This window comes from Crocodylus siamensis, chromosome 1 (assembly GCF_052110815.1).
Source record: "Crocodylus siamensis isolate JL-2025a chromosome 1, ASM5211081v1, whole genome shotgun sequence".
Lineage (NCBI taxonomy): Eukaryota > Metazoa > Chordata > Crocodylia > Crocodylidae > Crocodylus > Crocodylus siamensis.
Window position 1 is genome coordinate 419,573,066 of NC_143395.1, and position 21,877 is coordinate 419,594,942.

Below are 21,877 nucleotides of genomic sequence, written 5' to 3' on the forward strand. Positions count from 1 at the left end.
CACAGGGGCTCTTTCATCCATCAGTCCAGCAACAACTTATTCTGCCTTGCTCCCTCTTGGAGCGGGCCCCTTAGACCATAGGCTTAGCTAGTCTATCCCTTGGGTGGCAGACGTACCATCTTTTGGGGCTCTCCTGCAACCCTCACCAGGGTAGTGGCCAGCTAATTACCCGACAGGTTCTAAGCTTACTCTGGCCCCTTTTGGGGTCACACTAAGTGTCTGTATATGTACTGGGCCCTCAGCCCTCTGGTTCTTCTCCCCCTCCACTTGGGGCTCCACACCGCCCCCTCACTCAGGGCTCTCATTTCTGCCCCCTTCACTCGGGGTCATGGGGCTTCACTCTCTGGTGGGCTCAGGTGGCTGCAGCTGTGCCTGGCCCCCACTCTCCCTCCTCAGGGTCTCTCACCCCATGGGGCTCAGGTGGCCACAGCCATGCCTGGCCCCCAACTACCTCTAGTGTTACTTAACACACCTGAAGGTGAGGGCTAGGATTAAGGTGCCCCACCCTGCCTTTCACTGGGGTGGTAACTGCCCTGGCATTTCCTGGGGACTCCTGTGCCACTGAGAGCCCCACCAGTCCACTCACCCCTGGCAGGGTGCAGTTTTAGGTCATACCCAGGACAAGGAGCCTCCAATCCGTCCCCTACAGCTCCTACCTTACCTCCAGGATGTTATGGAGCCTTGCAACCAGACAATGTTACTGCTTCCCCAGGCAGCAGGGAACTGAGCTGGTTATATAGGCATCTAGGGATCTAAAATGGCTGCCACAATCAAGCACCTGCTGGCTACATGGCTCTGGTCTTAAAGTGGCCAGCACAAACAGTGACCTGCCACATATCTTCCCCCTTTAAATGGTACCCGGGGAAGGTTTCCCCTGCTGCTTCTCCAAAACAGGTTCCCCTTGGAGCCTGTGGGAGCCCTTTAGTGGCGAGCACCCGCAAAGGTGCTCTGCCACAGACGCAACCAAGGCCAGGTGCCCCAAAGCCTGAGAGGGGAAAAACCAAGGCTAAGGACACCAAAAACGAAGAAAGGCAAGAGAAGCCAAGGGCTGGAGCCCAGAAGCCAGGCTGAGTGCAGTGGGCCTAGGCTGAGGAGCCCTGTCAGCTAAAAGGAGCCAAAGCCAGGAGCCACAACAAGGGTATGGAGGCCTGAGGAAGCCTGAAATGATAACTGGTGACATCTACGAGGTATGGGCATGGCTTTCGGGCAGGAAGGCAGACACAAATAGCCTTCAAGGCAACAGGTGCCCCGAGGCATAGATGAGCCAGGAGGACCCACTCAGCGCTTGAGGGGCAGGACTAGATCCAGTGTGGTCCGGGAGGGACCTTCTGGCTGTAGGATGGATGAGGGCTCACTCTGGGACCCTACGGCAGCCTCCCTTTTACAAATCAACTAAGTACATTAAGGCATGGCAGGAAAGATAAGAGGGAGGACACCCAGGGAGCCTAAGTCCAGTCACTGGGGGAGGGAAGAGGGGGGGTACTACAGCTGCTCCTGTGGGGCTTGAATCTGCTAGAGTCATTGAGAGTTGGATCAAGTCATTATTGGTGGGAAAAACTGTCAATATACAGAATAAAACAGCAAAAGCTTTAGCTGGGCAAACTTCTCTAGCTGGTGCATGTGTCTTTGTCTGAATCATCCCTAGGAAGGAGGGGCAGCTACCACATCTATTGAATCGCTGGCCTCCCGCTTGAGATGAACCAGTAATGATGGTGATAGGGATACTTTGCCCAACGTTTTACTTGAGGACTGGACTGACACCTACATCACTGCATAGTTAATAACTCTGGTTTACTGCAGATGTTATAACTCAAGGATTTGCAGCCATGGTGCCGCAGCAGCCTGGGGTGTTTTGAGATCCTTTCAAGGGTGCCCCAGAATATTAGCACTGTTAGCTGTGCAAACATGGTTCACAAGAAAAATGCAGAGGTTTTAAATAAGACTCTATAATGTTAAAAACATTCTGACCTATTGTGGTCCTTCTGAGCAATCTGCAATAGAAGAATTGCTCTAGTATTTTTCTATAGTAAAGAAATAAATGAAAGCTAAATACTGGCATTTTCCAAGGGGTATCTCAAGTCTAAAGAGAGGTGCTTCAAATATAAAAAAGGTTGAGAACCATTGCTGTAACCACTTGGTAGGCTGCAAACACCACTGTGTTATCAATGTAGTGTACTAGGCTGGCCACTCTCTCCAGCACATAACGTATGTCTTTGTATGGCTGTTCCATGACATAGATACACCATAAAAAAGCAAAAACTTGGGAAGAGAATGTGATATGCCCTTCACTTGTCCTAGCAGAAATCAAGAGGGACCTCTGAAGAGCATGGACGATATCAGAGATTAGATAAGGGTCCCAATGGCAAAACTGGATCTGATGAAAACCAAGAGAGGAGGGGAGTGTTCAGACTGCCTGACCTTTTTAAAAACTCCTATTTCCCAGAAGCCCATCCCTGGATGATTCATAGATGTTAGGGGCCAGAAGAGACCACTTGAGATCATAAGGTCCAGTCCCCCTGTGCTTGGGCAGGAAAGACTGCTGGGTAGTGGTGTACCTTGGGTCTCCGGTGCCTGGGGGCCAATGCTTACATTTTCGCCCTACCGTCCATGGCCGATTGTCAACTGGGGGGTGAGGGGGAGCAGCGAAACTGGAGTACCACTTCTGGGGGGAGTCTATTCTATCCCCAGGACACCTGAGTTGTAAAGAAGTTTTCCTTATGTCTAATTTAAAGTGGTCTTCTAGCAATTTATGACTGTTAGTCCTAGCCTTCCCTTGGGGAGCCCTGGTGAACAGATGCTCCCCCACTCCCTGATGTACACCCCTTATATACTTATAGGCTACCACCAAGTCCCCTCTGAGTTTTTTCTTCTCCAGGCTGAACAAACCCATGTCTCTCAGCTTCTCATTATATGGCCTGCTCTCCAGACCTTTAACCAAATGTGCAGCCCTCCTTTGGACTCTCTCAAGCTTCTCCACTTCCTTCCTGAAGTGTGGCACCCAGAACAGATGCAATACTCCAGCTGCAGCCTCAGCAAGGCTGAGTAAAGTGGGAGGACAACATCTTTAGTCTTGTTTGTGATGCATCGGTAGATGCATGTCACGGTTTTGTTTGCTTTGCTGGCTACGGCATTGCATTGGTGGCTCAAGTTCATTGTTTGGTCTTCCAGGACCCCTAGGGTCTCTTTCAGTTATGGTGGTGGTAAGTGTAGCACTGCCGAGCCTGTAAGTATGTTGCATGTTGCTTCTTCCCAGGTGGAGCACCTTGCACTTCTCAGTGTTGAACATCATCAGGTTTTGATCCACCCACCTTGAGAGCCTGACCAGGTCAGCCTGTATCCTCAGCCTATCCTTCAGCATGACCACAGTCCCCCATAATTTGGTGTAATCTGTGAACTTTTCCAGTCCACTTTTAACACCCAAGTCCAAATCATTAATGAACATGTTAAAAAGCACTTGTCCAAGTACTCAGCTCTGAGGGATGCCATTGGTTACCAAGCACCATGATGACTCAGCTCTGTCTATTACCACTCTCTGAGTCCTGCCTCAAAGCCAGTTTCCTAGCCACCAGACCACTGGGTTATCCAGGCTGCAGGTCTCCCATTTTATCATGAGCATGTCATGGGAGACCAAGTCATGGGAGACCAAGTCAAAGGCTTTTTTGAAGTCCAAGTATATGATACCAACCTCATCTCCCTTATTCACATGGCGAGTTAGCTGATCATAGAAGGAACTGAAGTTGGTCAGGCATGACCTGCCCCCAACAAAACCATGCTGGCTGTCTACTAGCATGCTGCCTTCCATTAGCAATAGGCCAATTTGACAATTTTTTCCAGGGTTTTTTCCTGGGACTGAGGTCAAACTGATTGGCCTTTAATTCCCTGGATCTTCCTTCCTTCCTTTCTTGAAGATAGGTACCACACTGACCCTCTTCCAGTCTTCTGGAACTTCTCCTGAGCACCATGAGCTCTCAAATCGTTTTGCCGTGGGTTGTGTAATGACTTTGACAAATTATTTCAGCTCTCTCGGGTGTAGTTCATCTGGGCCTGCTGACTTGTAGCTGTCCAGCCTCTCTAGATGCTCCCTCATGAGATCTTTGCCAACTGTTGATGGGTGATCACTCCCATCTTGATCATCCTGTACCCTGTCAAGCTGGACAGCACCCTTTGATTGGTGGAATACTGACATGAAGTAATCGTTTAGGTGTTCGGATTTCTCTTGGGTGTCAGTTGTGGCAGGAAGCCACCTTTGTTTCTCCCCAAAGTCTCTGCTCGGTGACAAGTTGATCAGGATGGGCCCAGCAGAGGAGACGCACCTTTACCCTGTCTCTTTAGGTAGTCTGAGCTGGTTGCAGTCCTGAGGGAGGGGGGAAACCTGCTCCCTCTGCCTACGGGACTGGCATCACCTACCTGGGTGAGGGGCTTCTACTTGGTGGGCTAGAGTCTGCCCGGCAACTAGTGATATATTTCAAATTGGTTGGCCGACAGCCAACAGGTGCTGGCTTCCATTGGACCAGGTGAATGAGGTCACAGGGCTTTATAAGTTACGACTGCCCAGGAGGAGGGGGCAGCAGCCATGCCGGGGACTCAGACTTAGAAAGGAGCTTTACCATCTGAAACTGGCTCTCTCCCCCATAGCTCATGAGCTAGGAATGGCCTACCTCCAGAGGGGATCTCCAACAGCCTCAGGAGGACACTTGTGAGTAAGCTACTCGAAATCTGGTTAGATACATAGCTGGCATTAACTCAGATGCGTGATCAAAAGGCTACCTCAGCCACACTGTTTTGCTGTATGGGATTTCTATGATATTTTCAATCTCGTACCTTATTTTCACCCTACCCATGTAATCAATAAAGTTCTCCTTTGGGACCGGTGTAGGAGACTTATTGAGGGGTGGGTCTAAATTATGCCTAAGAGGCCCCTTAGGTCTGCGGACTAAGGGAGACTTTCCTTTTTGCCCCCTGACTTGGGGAAGTGCCCCAAGTGCCTGTACTGGGTCGAGTACCCATAGGACTATTAGGCCTGTGTTTCCCCGAGGACACAGGGCCAAGACAGTCTCTTCTCAGGGTGGTGGCAGCTTATGTTACCCCCAGGCTAGCGAGTGTGCTCCAGGAAGGGGGTCAGCCAGACGTGAGGCACCCCAGAGAGGCACTCGGAGCCTGGAAGGTGGTCGGGTGCAGTGAGGTGGGTGGCTCAATGCAGGAGCGCCCCTTACTGGCCCGCCACATCAGTTGACAGCTGTCCCATTTTGTTCAGGAGGGGTCCAATGTTTCTCTTATTTTTCTCTGACTTCCTATGTATCTGAAGAAGGACCTTTTATTGTTCTTGACTTCCATTGCCAATTTGAATTCAGTTTCCACCTTTGCTTTTCTAATCCTCTCCCTACAGGTGCAGGCTATTGCTGTGTACTCTTCCTTGGTGGTATTTCCCAACTTCCATTCCCTGTAAGTTTCTCTTTTCAATTTCAGGAGGTCCATGACTTTCCTATTGAGGCAAAGGGGTCTCCCAGACCTTTGCTACCTTTTCTGCAAGCTGGAATGGACTCCCTTAATGGTCCAAGGATTGCGTCCCTGAGAAACGACCACTCGTCTTGGACCCCCTGCCCTATCGGACCACAGTCCCTCAGGGCCTTGCCAACTAAACTCCTAAGCTTGTGGAAGCCAGCTTTCCTAAAATCAAGGATTTCAGCTCTGCTGACTGATTTCCCTGCCTTGCAACGGATGGAGAAAGTGAAGCACTGATCTGGGAAAGATAACATAATACTTGTAGCTGCTAAGAGTCTGACTGTGCCAAAAGTTCCACAGACTCATTCTTCACCAGCTGCGTCATTTATGGCACTGGTGGCATGAGAAAGAGAAAACAGGCCAGATATAACTGAGGAGAGGGAGCTGGGTTTTCCTGCCCATCCCCAATTCAAACAAAGACACTCTTTCCCACTATGCAGCTTATCTATTTAATAACATTGAACTCAATTATCAAGATTGAGCTTTGCACTGGATTCTTACTGTATAGTCATACCAGCTCAGGGCACTGATTCAGGGTGAAGAGAAAGAAACCTTACTTACCAGAACTGAATTTTCCAACTTATCAAGGTTTACAACTTCGCAGCCAGCATAACATGGAGAAATGTATTCAGTCCCATCGGACCCACAAATAGGGTTAAAGGCTTTATCAGGGCATTTACATCTCTTGTTACATTCCAAAGAGTGTTGGTCAAATTCAGCACTAGGGAAAAGGAAAGATATAAATGTACCCATTGAACATGATGTACTGTACCTGCATAGCTATTGGTAAGCAAAAACTTGCTTTCTTAACAGCCAGAGTGTTTATCTATAGCCGCTGCCTAATCCACATAAATTATAATTTTTGTAGATTAATTTAAACAAAAACATCCTCAAAAGCCTGAAATTTGGGACATGAACAGGTAGGGAATTCAGTCAGTACATTCAGGACTCGTCTTTCTTCTTCATTAACTACTGCCCCATCCAAGTGGAACTTAGTCAAAGAAGAAAACTGTTGGTCAATACATCAGTAACAAATAAAAATAAAAATACAGCCTATTTAGAAATGAATATTTCCATTTTCCTGTCAGTAGTGTGAACATGTTCTTTTCTCACTTTATTCTAACCTATAAGCATACTCTGCTTAGCATCAAAACTAATCCTTGTATTTTGCTTTATTAAAAAAGAAATTTAAGACAATAGAGTCTACCTTAAGTCTTCCCTACAAGTTTATGTGCAGTAGCAAATGAGTGCTCCTCCCTCAGATTTGGCTTTCTCAGGGCACATCTACACATGCATTAATGTGCCATACTTAAGGTGCATTAAGTTTAGTGCATAATAACTGGCACTACTGTGCAGTAGCACCAGTGCATGCCGTTTTAGTGATGCTAATGCCTAGTAGACTAAATCTACTGTGCATTAGCAATGCGCTAATGCACAGTAGTATTAGTCTACTGTGTATTTAGCATCTTGCACCCTCAATCTCCCCAAGGTCACCCCTGTCTCCCTAATATTTGGGTGTGGTAATGAGACAGCTACTTCAATAAGGGGGGATTTGCAATGGCAATAGTGGGGTCCAGAGCTGATGGAGACAATGAATGTCTATCTCAGGGCCTGATCCAAATTCTGTTTAACTTTATGGGAAGCTACCTATATGGTGTTTAACAAGAGTGGGATCAAGGTTATGAAAACTACATTTCAGTCTGTAGGGAGGTTGCCAAGAATTATCAGCCACTGAATAGTGCTCTTCATTTTCCAGTCTGACTTTTTGATCCTCAATTAGTTGTGTTAAAAATCCATTAAACTTTGGTGACCTTCCCATGGCTAAATCTCCTGTCGTCAGAATACTCATGAAAAATATGACCCCAAACTCTAGAATGTGATCCATTCTGTTATTACACAAACACCTTCACTATCACTTTCAGTCTTATTCACCACCATGACTCATTTCATTAAAGAGCATGGCTTTTTGTCCTGGTCACCGTAACCAGTTTTTGTTCCATTTCTCAATTTCTGTCTAAAGTCTGTAGAATGTACCTGTAATAAAATGCTTTATAAATCAGCAAACATGTCAGTGTGGAAGACCGGTATCTCAGCTATACTAAAACTGTTAGTACCTTTCTACTGGATAAAGGCCAGCAACTTTCTGTGTTGGACACCCCAGGAAAAGGAGAGGAAAGGCAAAGAGGGTACAGAGGAGCATGCCAAAGACACACAGGGCACCAGATTGTTTCAAAGATATCTGGAACTTCTTCATGATGGCTCCACCCAACACTATTCCAAGCATTGCTCCAGGGATGTTCACGGCACCTGGGAAAAAGAAATGATGTCAAGAGATCCAAATACTAAGGAGAATACCTCAGTACCTTCCAATTAAGGAGGTGCATATGAAATGTGGTGATAACATGGTTACTTGATAGGCTGTGAGGAGCAATTTGTAAATAACATCATGTCCAATGCTTGCCATAAGGGGAGACCATGGTGGCTAAGCCATTAAGGTTTCCTGCCATGGCAGGAGTTCAAGCTGTGTCCCCAGCTATATGTGGGAACCTGGACATTTGGGCTGGGGAGTCAAAGGGAGAGGGACACAGTGCTATCTACAGTCTTGTACAGGCATTCAGTTTCTCCCAGGAGCATTGCTATTCTCCCAGGAGAAACCGCAAGTGTACCACATGTGTGGACTTTTTTTCCCACAGTAAAAATGGCCATTCCAAGAGAAAAATAATTCGTGAACACACAGGGATTCTCCCATCAGCCCATGGTCAGCTGATAACACAGGCTGACCATGGGCCATCTTGGTAAGCTAATCAGGGCTTCCCTATTCATTGCTGTCATCTGTTGCCAGGAAGACTCAGGGAGCCTGAAAAGGATACTAAGATGTGTGCACTAGGCCGCCCCCTGGCTGCACAGTATCAGCCTCACAAGCTCTCCACCCTTCAGGGCCTCAACATTCAAATATCAGTACACATGGCCCTGGATAAGCTTCTCTGTCATGAGAACAACTCTGGGAGAATTCTCCCAGGCTTTTGAATGTGTGTATGTAGCCCATGTCACTTCCTTGTGTGCTTTAAGTGCAAATGCAATGAACTTTTAGGTGTAAGTGGACCTCTAACTCTCATCGGCAGAGCTCAAAACACTTTGTGAAGGAAGTTCTTACTCTTGATTTTAAGGATGGAAAACCTACAGTCCAGAGAAAGAAAGAGAAAAACAGCATGATCTTTCTCATTTATGTTTGTGTAGCACTGGGATAATGGGATCCGGCTACCTGTTGGGGGCTTTTAGATATTACTGCAGGATAAATAGACAATATGACCAACATTTCATCTGAATGATTTAGTCTGAATCTTTACAAAGATGGTCCTGCCTGAGGCAGGGGTCTGGACTAGATGTGACCTCTGGAGGTCCCTTCCAGCCCTGCTTCTCCATGAGTCTGAATCAGAATTATTTTAACCTGACAAAAATCAATCTGAAGTTTGCACCCAAGATATAGGGTGAGACTCATTTTTTGGACCATGATGCACAAAGTTTGAGGGGTTTACCCAGGGCCATATAATCAGCTGCATGAAAGAACAAGTCTTGTGAGATACCCACATGGAAAACTGTGCCAGATTGCTTTTCAGTTGGCTGCAGGAACCACACTTTGTTACCAACATTATTTTTGTATGGATGTATGCCCCTTGACTGACCTCATAAATCAAGCCATTGCTGCCTCCCTTACTTCTGAAGAAAAAAGTCTGCCATATTTTTGGTTGGTGTCATTTGGATTGATGATTTTTTTGAGATTTGTTATGACAGTAATAATATTCCCATGCATTTGGGATTAGCCCCACATGAAATAAGAGCTTGAGTACTAGCCAGCATATTTGTTAAGAACTGGAATGTCTCTGATATTAATGGGCAAGACTTACCTATGATCATGTTGGCAAAGGATGCTGTGAGCGAAAACTGCCTCTCCAGGAATTTGCCCATGAATGTTGCTAAACCAGCAACCATGGCTGACAGACTGACCTGAGCCAATACCACCAGCATAAAGACTGGATGTCGGAGATTTCTCAATAAGATTGTAGGAAAGACTGCAAAAAAAAAAAAAAGGATAATTTTATCTTATTAGTATAGAAAAAGCCAAAAAAAACCCGGAATGTGCATCCTCTGGGAAATTTCAAGATTTCAACATTGGTTTTTCTCTAACACTGGGGAAAAAATTAAACTCCTGAAAATTTTCATAAAATGAAACATTCTAAAGATTTCAGGTTGATGTTATAAAAAATATTTCATAGAGGATCATAGACAAGGAGGGCTGGAAGAGACCTCAGGAGGTCACACCTAGTTCAACCCCTGCTTCAAGCCCCAACAACATCATCCCGGCCAAGGGTTTGTCTACCCGGGTCTTCAAAACTTCCAAGGATGGAGACTCCACCACCTCTCTAGGTAACTCATTCCAGAGCTTCACCACCTTCCTAGTGAAAAAGTTTTTCCAAATATCCAACCTCAATTCCCCTTGCTGCAACTTGAGACCACTGCCCCTTGTTCTGTCCGGTAAGGTCATCTAGGTAAGGTCAGAATGTTTTGTGTTGTTTAGACAGTATTGTATCCATTTTTAATTGTGTCCTAACTCAAAAAATCACAACATTTTGACCTTGCCGAAAGAAAACATTTGGATAAGTCGGAAACAAAATATTTTGATGCTTTTCTGGTGCCAAGGTTGACAAAAATCAACACACTCCCGCGAAACATTTTGGCTTCATCAAATCAGTATTTTTGGATGAAAAACTTCCATCAGAAAATGTTCTGCCAGTTCTATTCATACAGCAATAGCAACAGTAACAATAGGCAGCAAATGTGATAGAAGGGATAGGAGCAGCCAGAAATTTGAAACAGCTGCCTTGCACCAGGCTAGCACAGATGTCACTTCATAGGTAGGAAACCCGCAGTGAACGCTGGGAAACTCTGTGCTATTTGCAGCCTTTCTAAATTAAACCAATAAGGGTTGGCAAGGGGATCCGCCTCCTAGCCCTACAGATCCCAGAAAATGGGAATAAAGCTGCTGTACAGCTTCCTTAGCCATGTAGCTCTAGCAAGAGATGCAATTACAAGGTTCCCGTCCAGTTTTTGCACACTCCCTCCCCACCCCCATCAGGTATATTATAGATGCAGAAGGTAAGTGAGTGCGGCTCAAGAAGCAAAATGTCCAAGGAGAAACATGCCTGAAACCAAATGAGGTATACAGCCAAGACTAAATGTTTCCCACACACTTCTCCTCCCTCCAGTGCCATGGATAGGCTGCTGGAGCCATTAATCCCACAGACTTTTGGTTGGGCTCTGTTCAACTTTTCCTTGCCACAAACTGCAAAGTAGTGGCGTCTGTCCCAGTGTCATTATGGGAATAATTTTGCAAGAGGGAGAGCTAGCATGGTGCTGTGTCAGATGAATGTAAGTAAGTACTTTTAACTTTGAGCAGTTCCTCTCCTGATTTTCCAGGGGTACCTTTAAAAGGTTTTATTGATTGCAGATGACTCAAAGTAAGTGACCCTGCTGCCGCTGCAGGGCAGCCAGCAATATGCACCCATACTGACATGAGACAACTCAGGGCAAAGCAGCTCATAGGGGCTAAGGCATCAAAAGGAAAATATATACAAGGATGATCTCTAGACTTTGTAATACACTCTATTTATCATTGATAAAGCCTTTGCGAATGTGTCGACAACTGAAACACAGAGCATGGTAGGCAGGACAGGGCCTCAAGGATCAACTGCTCTGCGAACATGAAGAGTTGGCTTTTCAAATATTTGACAACTGTTATCATATCTCTCCTTAATATTCTTTCCTTCAAACTAAGCATATCTAGCTCTTTCAGCCTTTCTTCATCGTGCTTGCATTTCAACAACTGTCCTCTCCTTATTGCTCACCCCTGAATCCTCTCCTGTTCCTCTACTACATCCTTCCAAAAACGAGAAGGCCAGAACAGCTCACAATACCCCTGCTGAGGCTTAACCAGTGCCGAGGAGAATGGTACGAGCGTCTCCCATGTCTTACGTCCAATACTTAAACTAACACAGCCCCAAACTGCATTTGCTTTTGCTGCAAATGCACCACGTTGCTGACTCGTGTTGATGTTGTGTTCCACCATAACCTCCAGATCCTTCTTAGCAGTGTTAGGGCCTAGCTAATTCTCTCTCATTCTGGACATGCGCATATCATTTTTTCTTCCCAGTGGAAACACATTATGAATTTCCTTGTTGGGTTTCATTTTGGCATGAAAAGCCCAATTCTCCAATTTATCGAGATCTTTTGGCATTCTGAACGGGCAGGTTTTGCTAAAGAAACCCAATGTCCTTTTGTTCTCAACTCACAGGAGAAATATATAGAAGTCATCAGTTCATGCAATACTGACTTTCAGGAAACACAGTGAAGGTTTCTAATGTACCCCAAACCCTTATGTGGGTACACAGGAATTATGAAACTTCCTGGGATTATGCGCTAGATGATGGGATGTTTTATTATATCAGATATTAGCATGGCAATCTTCCAGGAATCCATATCTTGAGAAAAGAACAGAGACAGACATATACATGCATGTGCACACACACACACGTGCACACACAGTCAAACCCTACTGTTGCCAGGCTAAAGGGTGGCAAGCCACAGATACACTAATGTAGGAACAAGGAGACTGGTAGGCCAAACTCTGGCTCCTGGAAACCTAGAAGGAAGCCCCTCAGGAATAAGGAAAAGCAAATAAGGTTTTGTGTACTGGGAATAATAAGGTACACTTCAGGAGCCCAGTCAAAGTAGTCTGAACAAATGCTTATATCTGTAATTACTATGTGGGCACAGTCTTTAACACTAGTAAGCAGTGTGACTCTGCTATCTAATACAGAATGAGTATTTTGCCATAGTATTTTAGTGTTCATTTAAAGTAACTGTATAATGGCTACTGGGTTTTGAATTTAATAAAGGAGTTTTAGATGAACTACTGACACGGCCAATTGAATTACAACACAACACGTCACAAGAAATCATTTCATTATGCATTCAGGTGGCATAACTGATACGGAGCAGAATTTTTTGTTTTTTTGCAGGATTTTTCACCCAAGGATATGAAGAGTCATTACAAAATTACATATCATTATCTCTGTTGTAGATGGTGAAACAAGCACAGGGAGGGCGAGGGCATGGCTGTGCCATTTGGGCACAACTCTCTCTGGGCTCCTCGGTATTTGGGCATGTGCATATGCTTTGAGTTGATACCATCTTCTAGAACAGTAGAGACCAACCTTTTTTTGTTAGGCATGCTGCAAAGGAGCTCTGCACCCTCCCTGGGTGACTCTCTGATGCCCTTCCCCTGCTCAATCTGCTGCTCTGCTTTCTGTTTCCTTCCCTGCACTCCTGCCCTACCTGCTACTCAGCTTTCTGCTCTCTGCCCGATCTACCTCCATGCCAGTTGTCCCCTCCCTGATCTTCTGCATGCCATGTGCACAGGCTGCCCATGTCTCTTGTGGCATGCATGCCTCAGGTTGGCCACCCATGTTCCAGAATTATGCGGCCTACACCTTAAAATGAGGCTTACTCTGTGAGACATTGGCATGTGTACATATGCACATTTAATGAACATTAGCCTGGTTTAAGGTGCATTTAGGGCACATATCTACGTGTGTGCCCTTAATGTGTCTTAAAATGGCTATTTTAGGCTAATCCAAACTAAATTTGATACCTGCATAAAACAAGCATCAAACTTAGGCATGATTAGTTAAAGTGCATCAGCACATGTGTAGACACACTAATGTTCATTAACATGGTATGCGTCAATAGAAACACCCCACAGTAATGTTCATTAACATGCCTGCATGTGCGCTAACGTGACTTTGCATTTCATGCCTAAAATTTAATGTGCCTTAATGTGCATTAGCGCATGTGTAGACATGCACCTTAATGCACCTTAAGCAAAGGCGCATTAAATTTAGGCGCACATGAATACATGTTTAGACACACCCACTGGGAGGGAAGGGCTTGGTCTTTCCTCCTCTTGGGTGATTTCTGGCCTTCAAGAGCAGGTGGAGGGAACGATCTGGATTCAGGGACTGAACGTGGTAGGGCTTCGTGCTGCAGGGGAGCTACTTGTGTGTTTCCAACCCCTGTTTAGCAATGCAATTGCCAGCCACAAATCTTCCCCTAATGGGCTTCTGATGAGAGTCGGAATAATATCCTCAGAGTCTGGACTCTGAGCCCACTGTGCTAGTCCCTGCACTTCACCTCTCTTTGCTTGTGTTAATATTTCCTGCTTATACAGTGCAGAGGTCTATAGCCCACATAAATAACTGAGGGACCACACGCATCAGTCAAACCAATCCAGAGCAACTCAACTGCCTTCAGTGGTTTTGGCATGAATCCATACTGCCGCAGCTGAGATCTGAATGGGAAAAAGAGTCTCTTTCCCTTACAAGCCAAATTCTGACGCCAGTGCTGCACTTTTACTCTCTTCATGATGCAGGTGAACTCACGCTGCAACGAACAGGAGTGGAAATCGAGAAAGTGCTGCAAAATCTGGTCCCTGATATAGCATGTATGTCACATTGCCTGGGGCTGTGCTATCACACAGGTTGCCGTACAAAATTTGCATCTGATTTTCCTTTCCCTGAGTCTTTGCAGGGATTCTGCAAAGCAAATATGAAAGGGTCTTTGACATTGTAAGAGGCTAAGGCCCGTAGTTTGCTCTTTGCTGGCTGTGGCTGCTATGATTCTGGCATCCTTTTTCATTTGGATTGCACAAGAAAAACATTTTGACATGACAAACCCTGAATACTTTAGTGACTTCCTCAGCAGCCAACCCCCTCTTGGGGTTCTGGAAAGCACAGAAGAAAACAGCTTAACTCCATACAGCAAGGGGAAAATCAGCTACTAAAATAAACAATTGCTTCCACTGGGGAATCAAAAAAAAAAAGACGAGTAACTCTCACCATCTGGAACAGTGGAATTTTCCAACTCGCAAAGATTTCTCATTAAGACGCATAGTTAGCTGTGTTAGTCTGAAGCCAGGCAGGGTCACTGGGCACCTTCTAGACTAGCTAAAGATACCTAGAGAGCTTGAGGTTTCATGAATTGAAGTTCACTTTATCGGTCGTTCATCAAGCTGTACTTCAACCTCTGTCATTAACACAGATTATGAAGCCTGCGTCCCATGCCTGTCTCTGCTTCCCCATGAACAGAAAACTTCCCTGTTCCTCTTTGTATATCTTTGTGGAACCCAAAGCACGCAGCTGAACGCGGCTTCTGCACAAGCACAACTTGCTTTCCCCAGATGTTCGTTCTAAACACGAACATGTCGACACGGAGGAGGAACGAATGTGTGAGACTCATGCCAGCACCCAGCATAAATTCATTCTCAGCAGCTCATTAAGAGCAGGAGAATACCTGTCAAATGAGGACAATTCTTAACCTGGCATTTACCGCAGACGGCTTTCTGCAGGGGGAAGGTATCATGCCTCCGTGTCGAGAACTGGGAAGAAACTGATTGGCAGAGCACACGGCATCCCAAATGCATCGCGGCGTCTAAACTGCTGTGTGCAGACAATTTGCAACAGCACATCCTCTCCTGTCTCCTTCGCTTACTGCCGCTTTGTTCCTGTTTTTCCAATTTCCTTCTCTCTTTCTATTTTTGCCCACTTCTTTATTTTGAGGCATTGGGCTTTTTTTTTCCCCCAGTGCATCTTAATGGCTTTGTTTTTAGGCCTCTTAAAATGCTTCAGATTGCTTCTCCTCCCCCCCCCCCCAATATCTCTTTTTGTTTTTCAGGGTGTTTTTATCCTTTCAGATCTTTCCTTTTCCCTCATCCATTTTCATCTTCAATGTTAACCTTAATATTAACCCTCAGTGCTTTGTTCTTATAACACCCGTCCTCCCCTGAGGCTGGCCACAATCAAGCTGCCCCACAATAAAAAGCGATGAGGGCCGTGTCACGTTCTGCATTGCTTGAGATAAGCCGCACTGAACTGTCTGCCCTCATTCACCTGCATGCGTTCCCATAGCTCTTCACTGCCACATGTTGCATGTCATCAGCTATTCAGAATATGAGAACATAAGAAGTATTGAGCTGTGTGAGACCAATGTGGCCCAATATCCTCTCTCTGACAGTGGTAAGTAGCAGACGCTTTTGAGGGAGGAGATATGAATGAGGCATGTCTAGTTTAACTGTAAAGCACTGGAATTGAATGGTGGAGGGACTAAGCTGCATCTGATTATCACAACTGATGCCAAATAACATTTGTTCACCAGAGCGCCCCAAGGGATGACTAGGTCAAACGGTCACAAACTCCTGCAAGACCGTTTCAGGCTGGACATAAAGAAGAATGTCTTTCCTGTCCGAGCCCCCAAGGTCTGGAGCAGTCTGCCAGCGGAGGTGGTTCAAGCACCTACATTGAACACCTTCAAGAGTAAATTGGATGCTTATCTTGCTGGGATCCTATGACCCCAGCTGACTTCCTGCCCTTTGGGCAGGGGGCTGGACTCGATGATCTCCTGAGGTCCCTTCCAGCCCTAATGTCTATGAAATCTATGAAATCAAGTGAGGTTTATCTGCATCTCAAGGGAGCAGGGACCTCCTGTTCCTACACTGAGTTGTGCACGTTGTCGGAGGAAAGTGTCACAGTCTATTCTGGCTGCAAATGTGGAATGGTTTCCATGGAGTCATAGAAAATGAGGGTTAGAAGGGACTGCAGGAGGTCACATGTAGTCCAACCCCCTGCTCAAAGTTTTGCAGAGAAGGCAAAGAGGCCATCAACAGGAAAACCGTAGCTTGTACATTCACCAGGCCCAATGAAGACAAGGTGTAACGCCTTCTGCAACATGGACGTGCTCTACGCCTCCTGTGCTTAGTAGGATACTTCCTATACCTCTCCATTTCCTGGGGTGTCAGTGGAGACGAACTGGACATTGGAGGGGAATGGGTTTGTGCCAGGATGTCTCCTCTCTGCATTAAGGAAATCTCCATCATGTTGACTGCGAGATAGACATGGTTAACAAGACCTTATAAGGACACAAAGGTACCTTCCAAACCAACCTCTTTGGCACTCAATTCTATTCCCGCTCTGCTCTTGGAGATACTGTGTCCCTGGCAAGCTTGAACAGACCATGGGGTAGAGGGATATGGGCACTGTTGTGAGGAACGGGTGCACCAGATACTGAGGTATACTCAGAAACAGCAAAGAACTCCAGATTTCCTACCCAGAACTGGGCCTAGTGCATGAAGGACTGCACACCAACTTGGAGCATGGGAAGGTTGCATGGTCCTCCCAGGTGAATGTTCATTCCTTGGATGTTCTCACCTTCCTTCCCTTGGTCTCAGTATCTGTGCCATGTGTCAGGCATGAACTCCCAGAGGTGCTGGGTTTGGCATCCTGTGAACAGGTTCTACACTGAGCATACTTGTTTCTTCTGTCAGGCACTGATCTAGTGCTTCCTACCAAGAGTTTAGTGGACCTCTCCCCTTATGCTGCCTGGGACCCTTGTCTGGCTCTTCTGGGGCCATTTTCAATGGAGGGACTAGTCTTTCCCACATCATCTGAGTCACACCGGGCTTCCTATCTAAGTCACACCGGGTTTTACATCCCAGCCATAGCACTGGTCTTGAAGATGCCCCAGAGCAGGACTTGGGTAGATGGTTTAACAGCATTTGAGTGCAAGCTTGCAAGATGCTGAACTTTCTCAAGATTGCACAGACTTCCAAGAATATAAGAACGTAAGAAGTATCGAGCTGTGTCAGACCAATGGTCCATCGGGTCCAACTTCCTGTCTCTGACAGTGACAAGTAGTGGATGATTTCAAGGGACAGCATAGGAATGAAGCATGTCTAGTATAACCCATTCTCCGTCACGCCCTGCCTGGCATTAATAAGGATATAAAATGATCCATCCCTGATGGATTTATTTAGCAGTTCTCAATGGCCTGGTCCTCCATGAATGTGTCCGATTCCTTCTTGAACCTGGATCTACCATCTACCTCTTCAACCTCCTGGGGCCACAAATTCCACAACTCAGCTATGTGCTGCATCCAAAAAAGCCCTTTCATTCATTTTGGATCTCTCTCCCGCTAATTTTCTGTGGGTGCCCCCTAGTCGTAGCATGCTGGGACTCAGTAAATAGCAGTTCCCTGTTCACGTTACCCATGCCCTGCTTGATTTTATAGCCCTCTATCACATTCCCCCTTTTGCCTTCTCCTTTTCTGACAGAAGAGGCTAGACTTTTTTGGTCTCTCATGGTAGGGCAGCAGCTCCATACTCCTGATCATCATTGTTGGCCTTTGTGAAGCCCCAGGCATGAAGCCAAAGGCAGCATATGCATCTCCTGGGAAGAGGACTCGAATGCCTAGCCCTTGGGATGAAGGGGCACTGCCTGTTCTGCTCAGCTGCCAAATCGCTCAGTGCACATCACTCCCAAAGGAAGTACCCACTTGAACTCATGTACTTCTGCAATACGTCCAAATTAGTCTTTGGTAGCAGTCAATCTCAGAACACAGGGACAGACTGGTGATACCAGTATATCAACAGTCAGCGTTTTACTTTTTGCCCATAGCTTTGCATCTGGGTAAGGAAGATCTGAACGCTTCATAAACGTCCCTTCAGAGGGGGCTGGAACTTGTGAGAGTCTTGACCAGGTGACTCCAAATCTGCGTCACAAGGGGCAAATGTCCCATGCTTACGGGTCTAAATAGCGGTGAAGCTCTCTTGTCAATCATGACCAAGGGTCTGTCAACTGGAAGTCAACAGATGCATCTAAATGAGAGGCTAAAAGCGCAGTAGACTCATTCTACTGCACATTAGCGCATCACGGAGAAAGCTGTACTAATGTGCAGAATTAGTCTACTGCTCTTTAGCATCATTTAAAAAACTTGCATTGGTGCGACTGCATAGTAGTGCCCATTACTGAGCACTGAGTTAGTACCTGTTATTACAGGTACTACACATAATGCACCGTAATTACGGCGCATGAATACACATATAGATGTGCCCAATGGGAGCAGGACCAGACTTAACAGCACTCAGCTACTTAAAACTTGCATTATTTTGTCTTTCTTTCCTTCTTGGTGCCTTAAAGAGATTAAGAAAAGACAACAGAAGGTAGGGGAGCAGCAGAGAGGCATGAACTTGCCTAGGTAACAACCTACTTCATCATATGCTAAGAAAAAAGAATCATAAATAGCATAGAAAGAGCTGTCAAGTCACTACTACAAGGGAAACATGGCTCATGAGGGACAGGCACACGGGCTAGATGAAAGAAAGAACCGTGCAGGGGAGGAATGCTAGTGCTGCTCTTCTACAATATATACACTGAGATTCAAACTGCTTTTGTGTTTGTTTTTACCTATGAAATAAGGAATACGAAGTCTTGACTTTCCTGTTTTGCTAGAAAAGCCACTTGGAACATAGCCAACGTCATCGGGTCACGGGGATTTTTTTCCCACTTGAATTTGTTAACAATGGCTGTTATGAGGTGAGGTTGGCTTTGTCTGACGGGATTTCTGTCCTTTGTTGCTTTTCTGCAGGGGGTCGTTCTGGAACGTGGAGGTTGTTTGATTTCTCTGCAGAGTTGGAAACAGAAAGAAAGCAACTGCTCTACCTCTAACAGCACAGTCCTCCTCCAGGGAAACCTGTACAATGCCTTCAGAAGACACGCCTAGGATAGAAATTCCCTAGGATGGGGAATGCATTTAACAGACATTTTGGTTTTAGGGCCTATTACAACTTCTCTCTCACCTCTGCCTCTGCTTCATAGGGGCAAACTACCCTCTTGTCTCTCAAGTCACCCAGTTGATTAGCACAATTAGCTTAAAAGACCCGATCAATCAGAGACCCAAGGAAGAATGTCTTACATTCAAAAATGTGTCTAACTTGATCCCGACTATACAGCGGATGTATCTACATGAGATGCTTAATGCGCAGTAACTACAGTTGCTGTGCAATAGTGTGCCGGGCAAAAAAACCTGCTAATATGCTACTGCATAGTGGTATTAGGCTACTGTGCAGTAGGTGTCACTAAAAAACCGTGCGCCAGTGCTACTGCACAGCAACTGTAGTTACTGTGCATTGAGTTAGTAATTCATTCAGTGAATACTAAGCTAAATGCACAGTAACTACAGCACATTAATGAACATGTAGATGTGCCCAGTTGGTCTGATAACAGATACTGTCTAAGAAATCCTCGCCTCTCGTTAAAAGGAGAGCAACCGTGCTGATTTGTACTTAGCTAAAACTGTAACTGCTTCTTTCTCAGACCTCACAAAGGGCACTAGAAGCTAAAAACAGCCTTTCTTGCCTCTCCCAAGTGCATGAATTGGTCCAATGAGATATTATCTTGCTCCATAAGCATTACTTCTCTAGAATATCTCATGCATTTGAGTCAAACTAAAGAGCAACACAATCAAAGTTCTGAAATGGTCGCAGTGAAAAGCTCCTCCTCTGTCTGCTGAAGGATGGTGGTCCCAGTCCTACTATCTCCCCGGTCTTCTAGTGCCAAACAAGGAAGTTAACTCTTGATGCTTCTGAGATACAAGAGATCAAGGGGGAAAAAAATCTTCAAACTTGAAAATTAAAAACCTCTGAGACCATCACTAGGTATCATAAAGAAGCAAAAATGGCCATAAAAAATCATTCCATGGCTTTGCAGTTCATCTCTAACAGCAATTATGATTGTACTAAAGTTGTGAGATGAGTAACAGAAGCAGAGCAATTAGAGAAAGGACTGACTTACTGGAAGTTAAATGCTGCTTCCTGTTAGGATGAACAGCTCCTGGGTCTGCAATGGGAGGTGCAAGCATAGGTGAAAAGCAGGATGTAGCCCAAATACTATCCAAACCATCTGTGCAGGAACCAGGACTGTTTCCTACAGTACATAAACTTTCCTAATTTGGAAACTTCAAATAACTCCAGTATTAAAGCATGGCTCACTCCTCTGAAATAACTGGCTTCATTGTCTGAATGAATCCCCAGTGCCTTGCCTGAATTTCTACCCTGTTCACAACCTCATCCTATTATTTCTAGTTATTATTAGTAGCAACATTTTAAACACAGGGTTTTCCCGTCCTTGACATTCATTTCCCAAATTCATTTTCCCAAAGCACTCTCAGCGAGGCTGATCCTGAAAACTGCAAACCTCTCACAACACCCAATGACTGCACAAAGACTGAACACCAGGTACTTATGGGTTCTTAAGAAGGAATCCAGCTTGGTCGACTTAGACCTCACCTATTAGTTTTAGTGGTGGGTGCAGGATCTGAGCCTTGGGGCCAAATTCTGCTCTCAGGTATATCCATGCAGCTCCATGGATCTCAATGGTGTGCAAGTGCAAGTGTAAGTGCCAGTGCAGTTCAACCTTCACTACCATATTCCACTTCGTGCCCTGTCAAGCTATAAGAAATACTGAGCAACCCTTCTGGGATTTCCTTCTTTTCTGGGTCAACTTAGCAATTTAAGACTTTATTCAACAAAGTTGTTCAGAAGATGCTTTACTTGAAGGATATCCTTATGTTATTTAGAGGAGAATATTTAGAATATTCTTATATTCTAAATGATCCAGACCCTATGAACTTAAGGGACTGCCTTGCCCCTTATGTTTTACCTTGACCCCTAGGGTCAGCCAAGTACTACCTCCTTCAAGTACCATCTGTGCTGCAGATGGTCATTCTTGGTGGTAATTCCTCCCTCCCCAGTGTGACTCACCAAAGCCCAGTATGGAGTGAGACTATTCTCATCTTATATTTATGCTCAAGTATATGCAGAGTGTAAATGCCAAGGAGGGAGAGGGATTGTTCAGTGCACAGATTAAATTGGAAAAGGGAAATTTGGGATGGATGTCAGGAAAAGGATCTTGTGTAAAATCCTCACCTGGCACCTGATTCTGCCTGTTTATGTAGAGAAGCAGTCCCATGTGTAGTCACATGGGGGGTCATAGGGACTTCCAGGATAAGGGCTCCTCAGTGTGAATGCCTTTGATGAGGACTGGGTTCAGACAGCAGTGTTTGAATTCATATCTAGATCCCAACTAGATAATTCAGTGCAGGCAATAATCTTGTAATGCCTCTAGCGCTATGGAGTGTATGGTACCGAGGTCTTCCCCACCTCTAATTCCCATAAACTTCTGATGTCCACATTTCCAGCCTTAATCTGGGATCGTTTGCAGGCCATGCCAGGACAAGACATGTAAAACCTGCCAATATATCACCACTCCCACAATAAGTGCGCCCCCAAACAGCACCTTCACTATTCCTGGATCTTACACCTGCACCTCCAGAAATGAAATACATCTCATCCAGGGCATTGAATATCCTGATGGAAACTAGGTAGGAGAAAAAACAGCTGCACACCAAAATGAATGCACACCGAAAATCTATC

At 45.5% G+C, this 21,877-nt stretch overlaps 1 protein-coding gene across 4 annotated transcripts in view; it reads right to left on the reverse strand.

The window, feature by feature from the left end:
* The window catches only part of SLCO2B1 (solute carrier organic anion transporter family member 2B1), a 160,435-nt gene that overhangs the window by 19,832 nt on the left and 118,726 nt on the right, over positions 1-21,877 (reverse strand). For all 4 annotated transcript variants that reach the window (XM_090030908.1, XM_090030907.1, XM_090030909.1 and 1 more), the window contains 3 exons: positions 9,408-9,572; positions 7,617-7,809; positions 6,064-6,223 (listed from right to left, as the gene is read on the reverse strand). In XM_090030908.1, the coding sequence (XP_089887034.1) occupies positions 6,064-6,223; positions 7,617-7,809; positions 9,408-9,572 (518 nt within the window). The remainder of the gene's footprint in view (positions 1-6,063; positions 6,224-7,616; positions 7,810-9,407; positions 9,573-21,877) is intronic.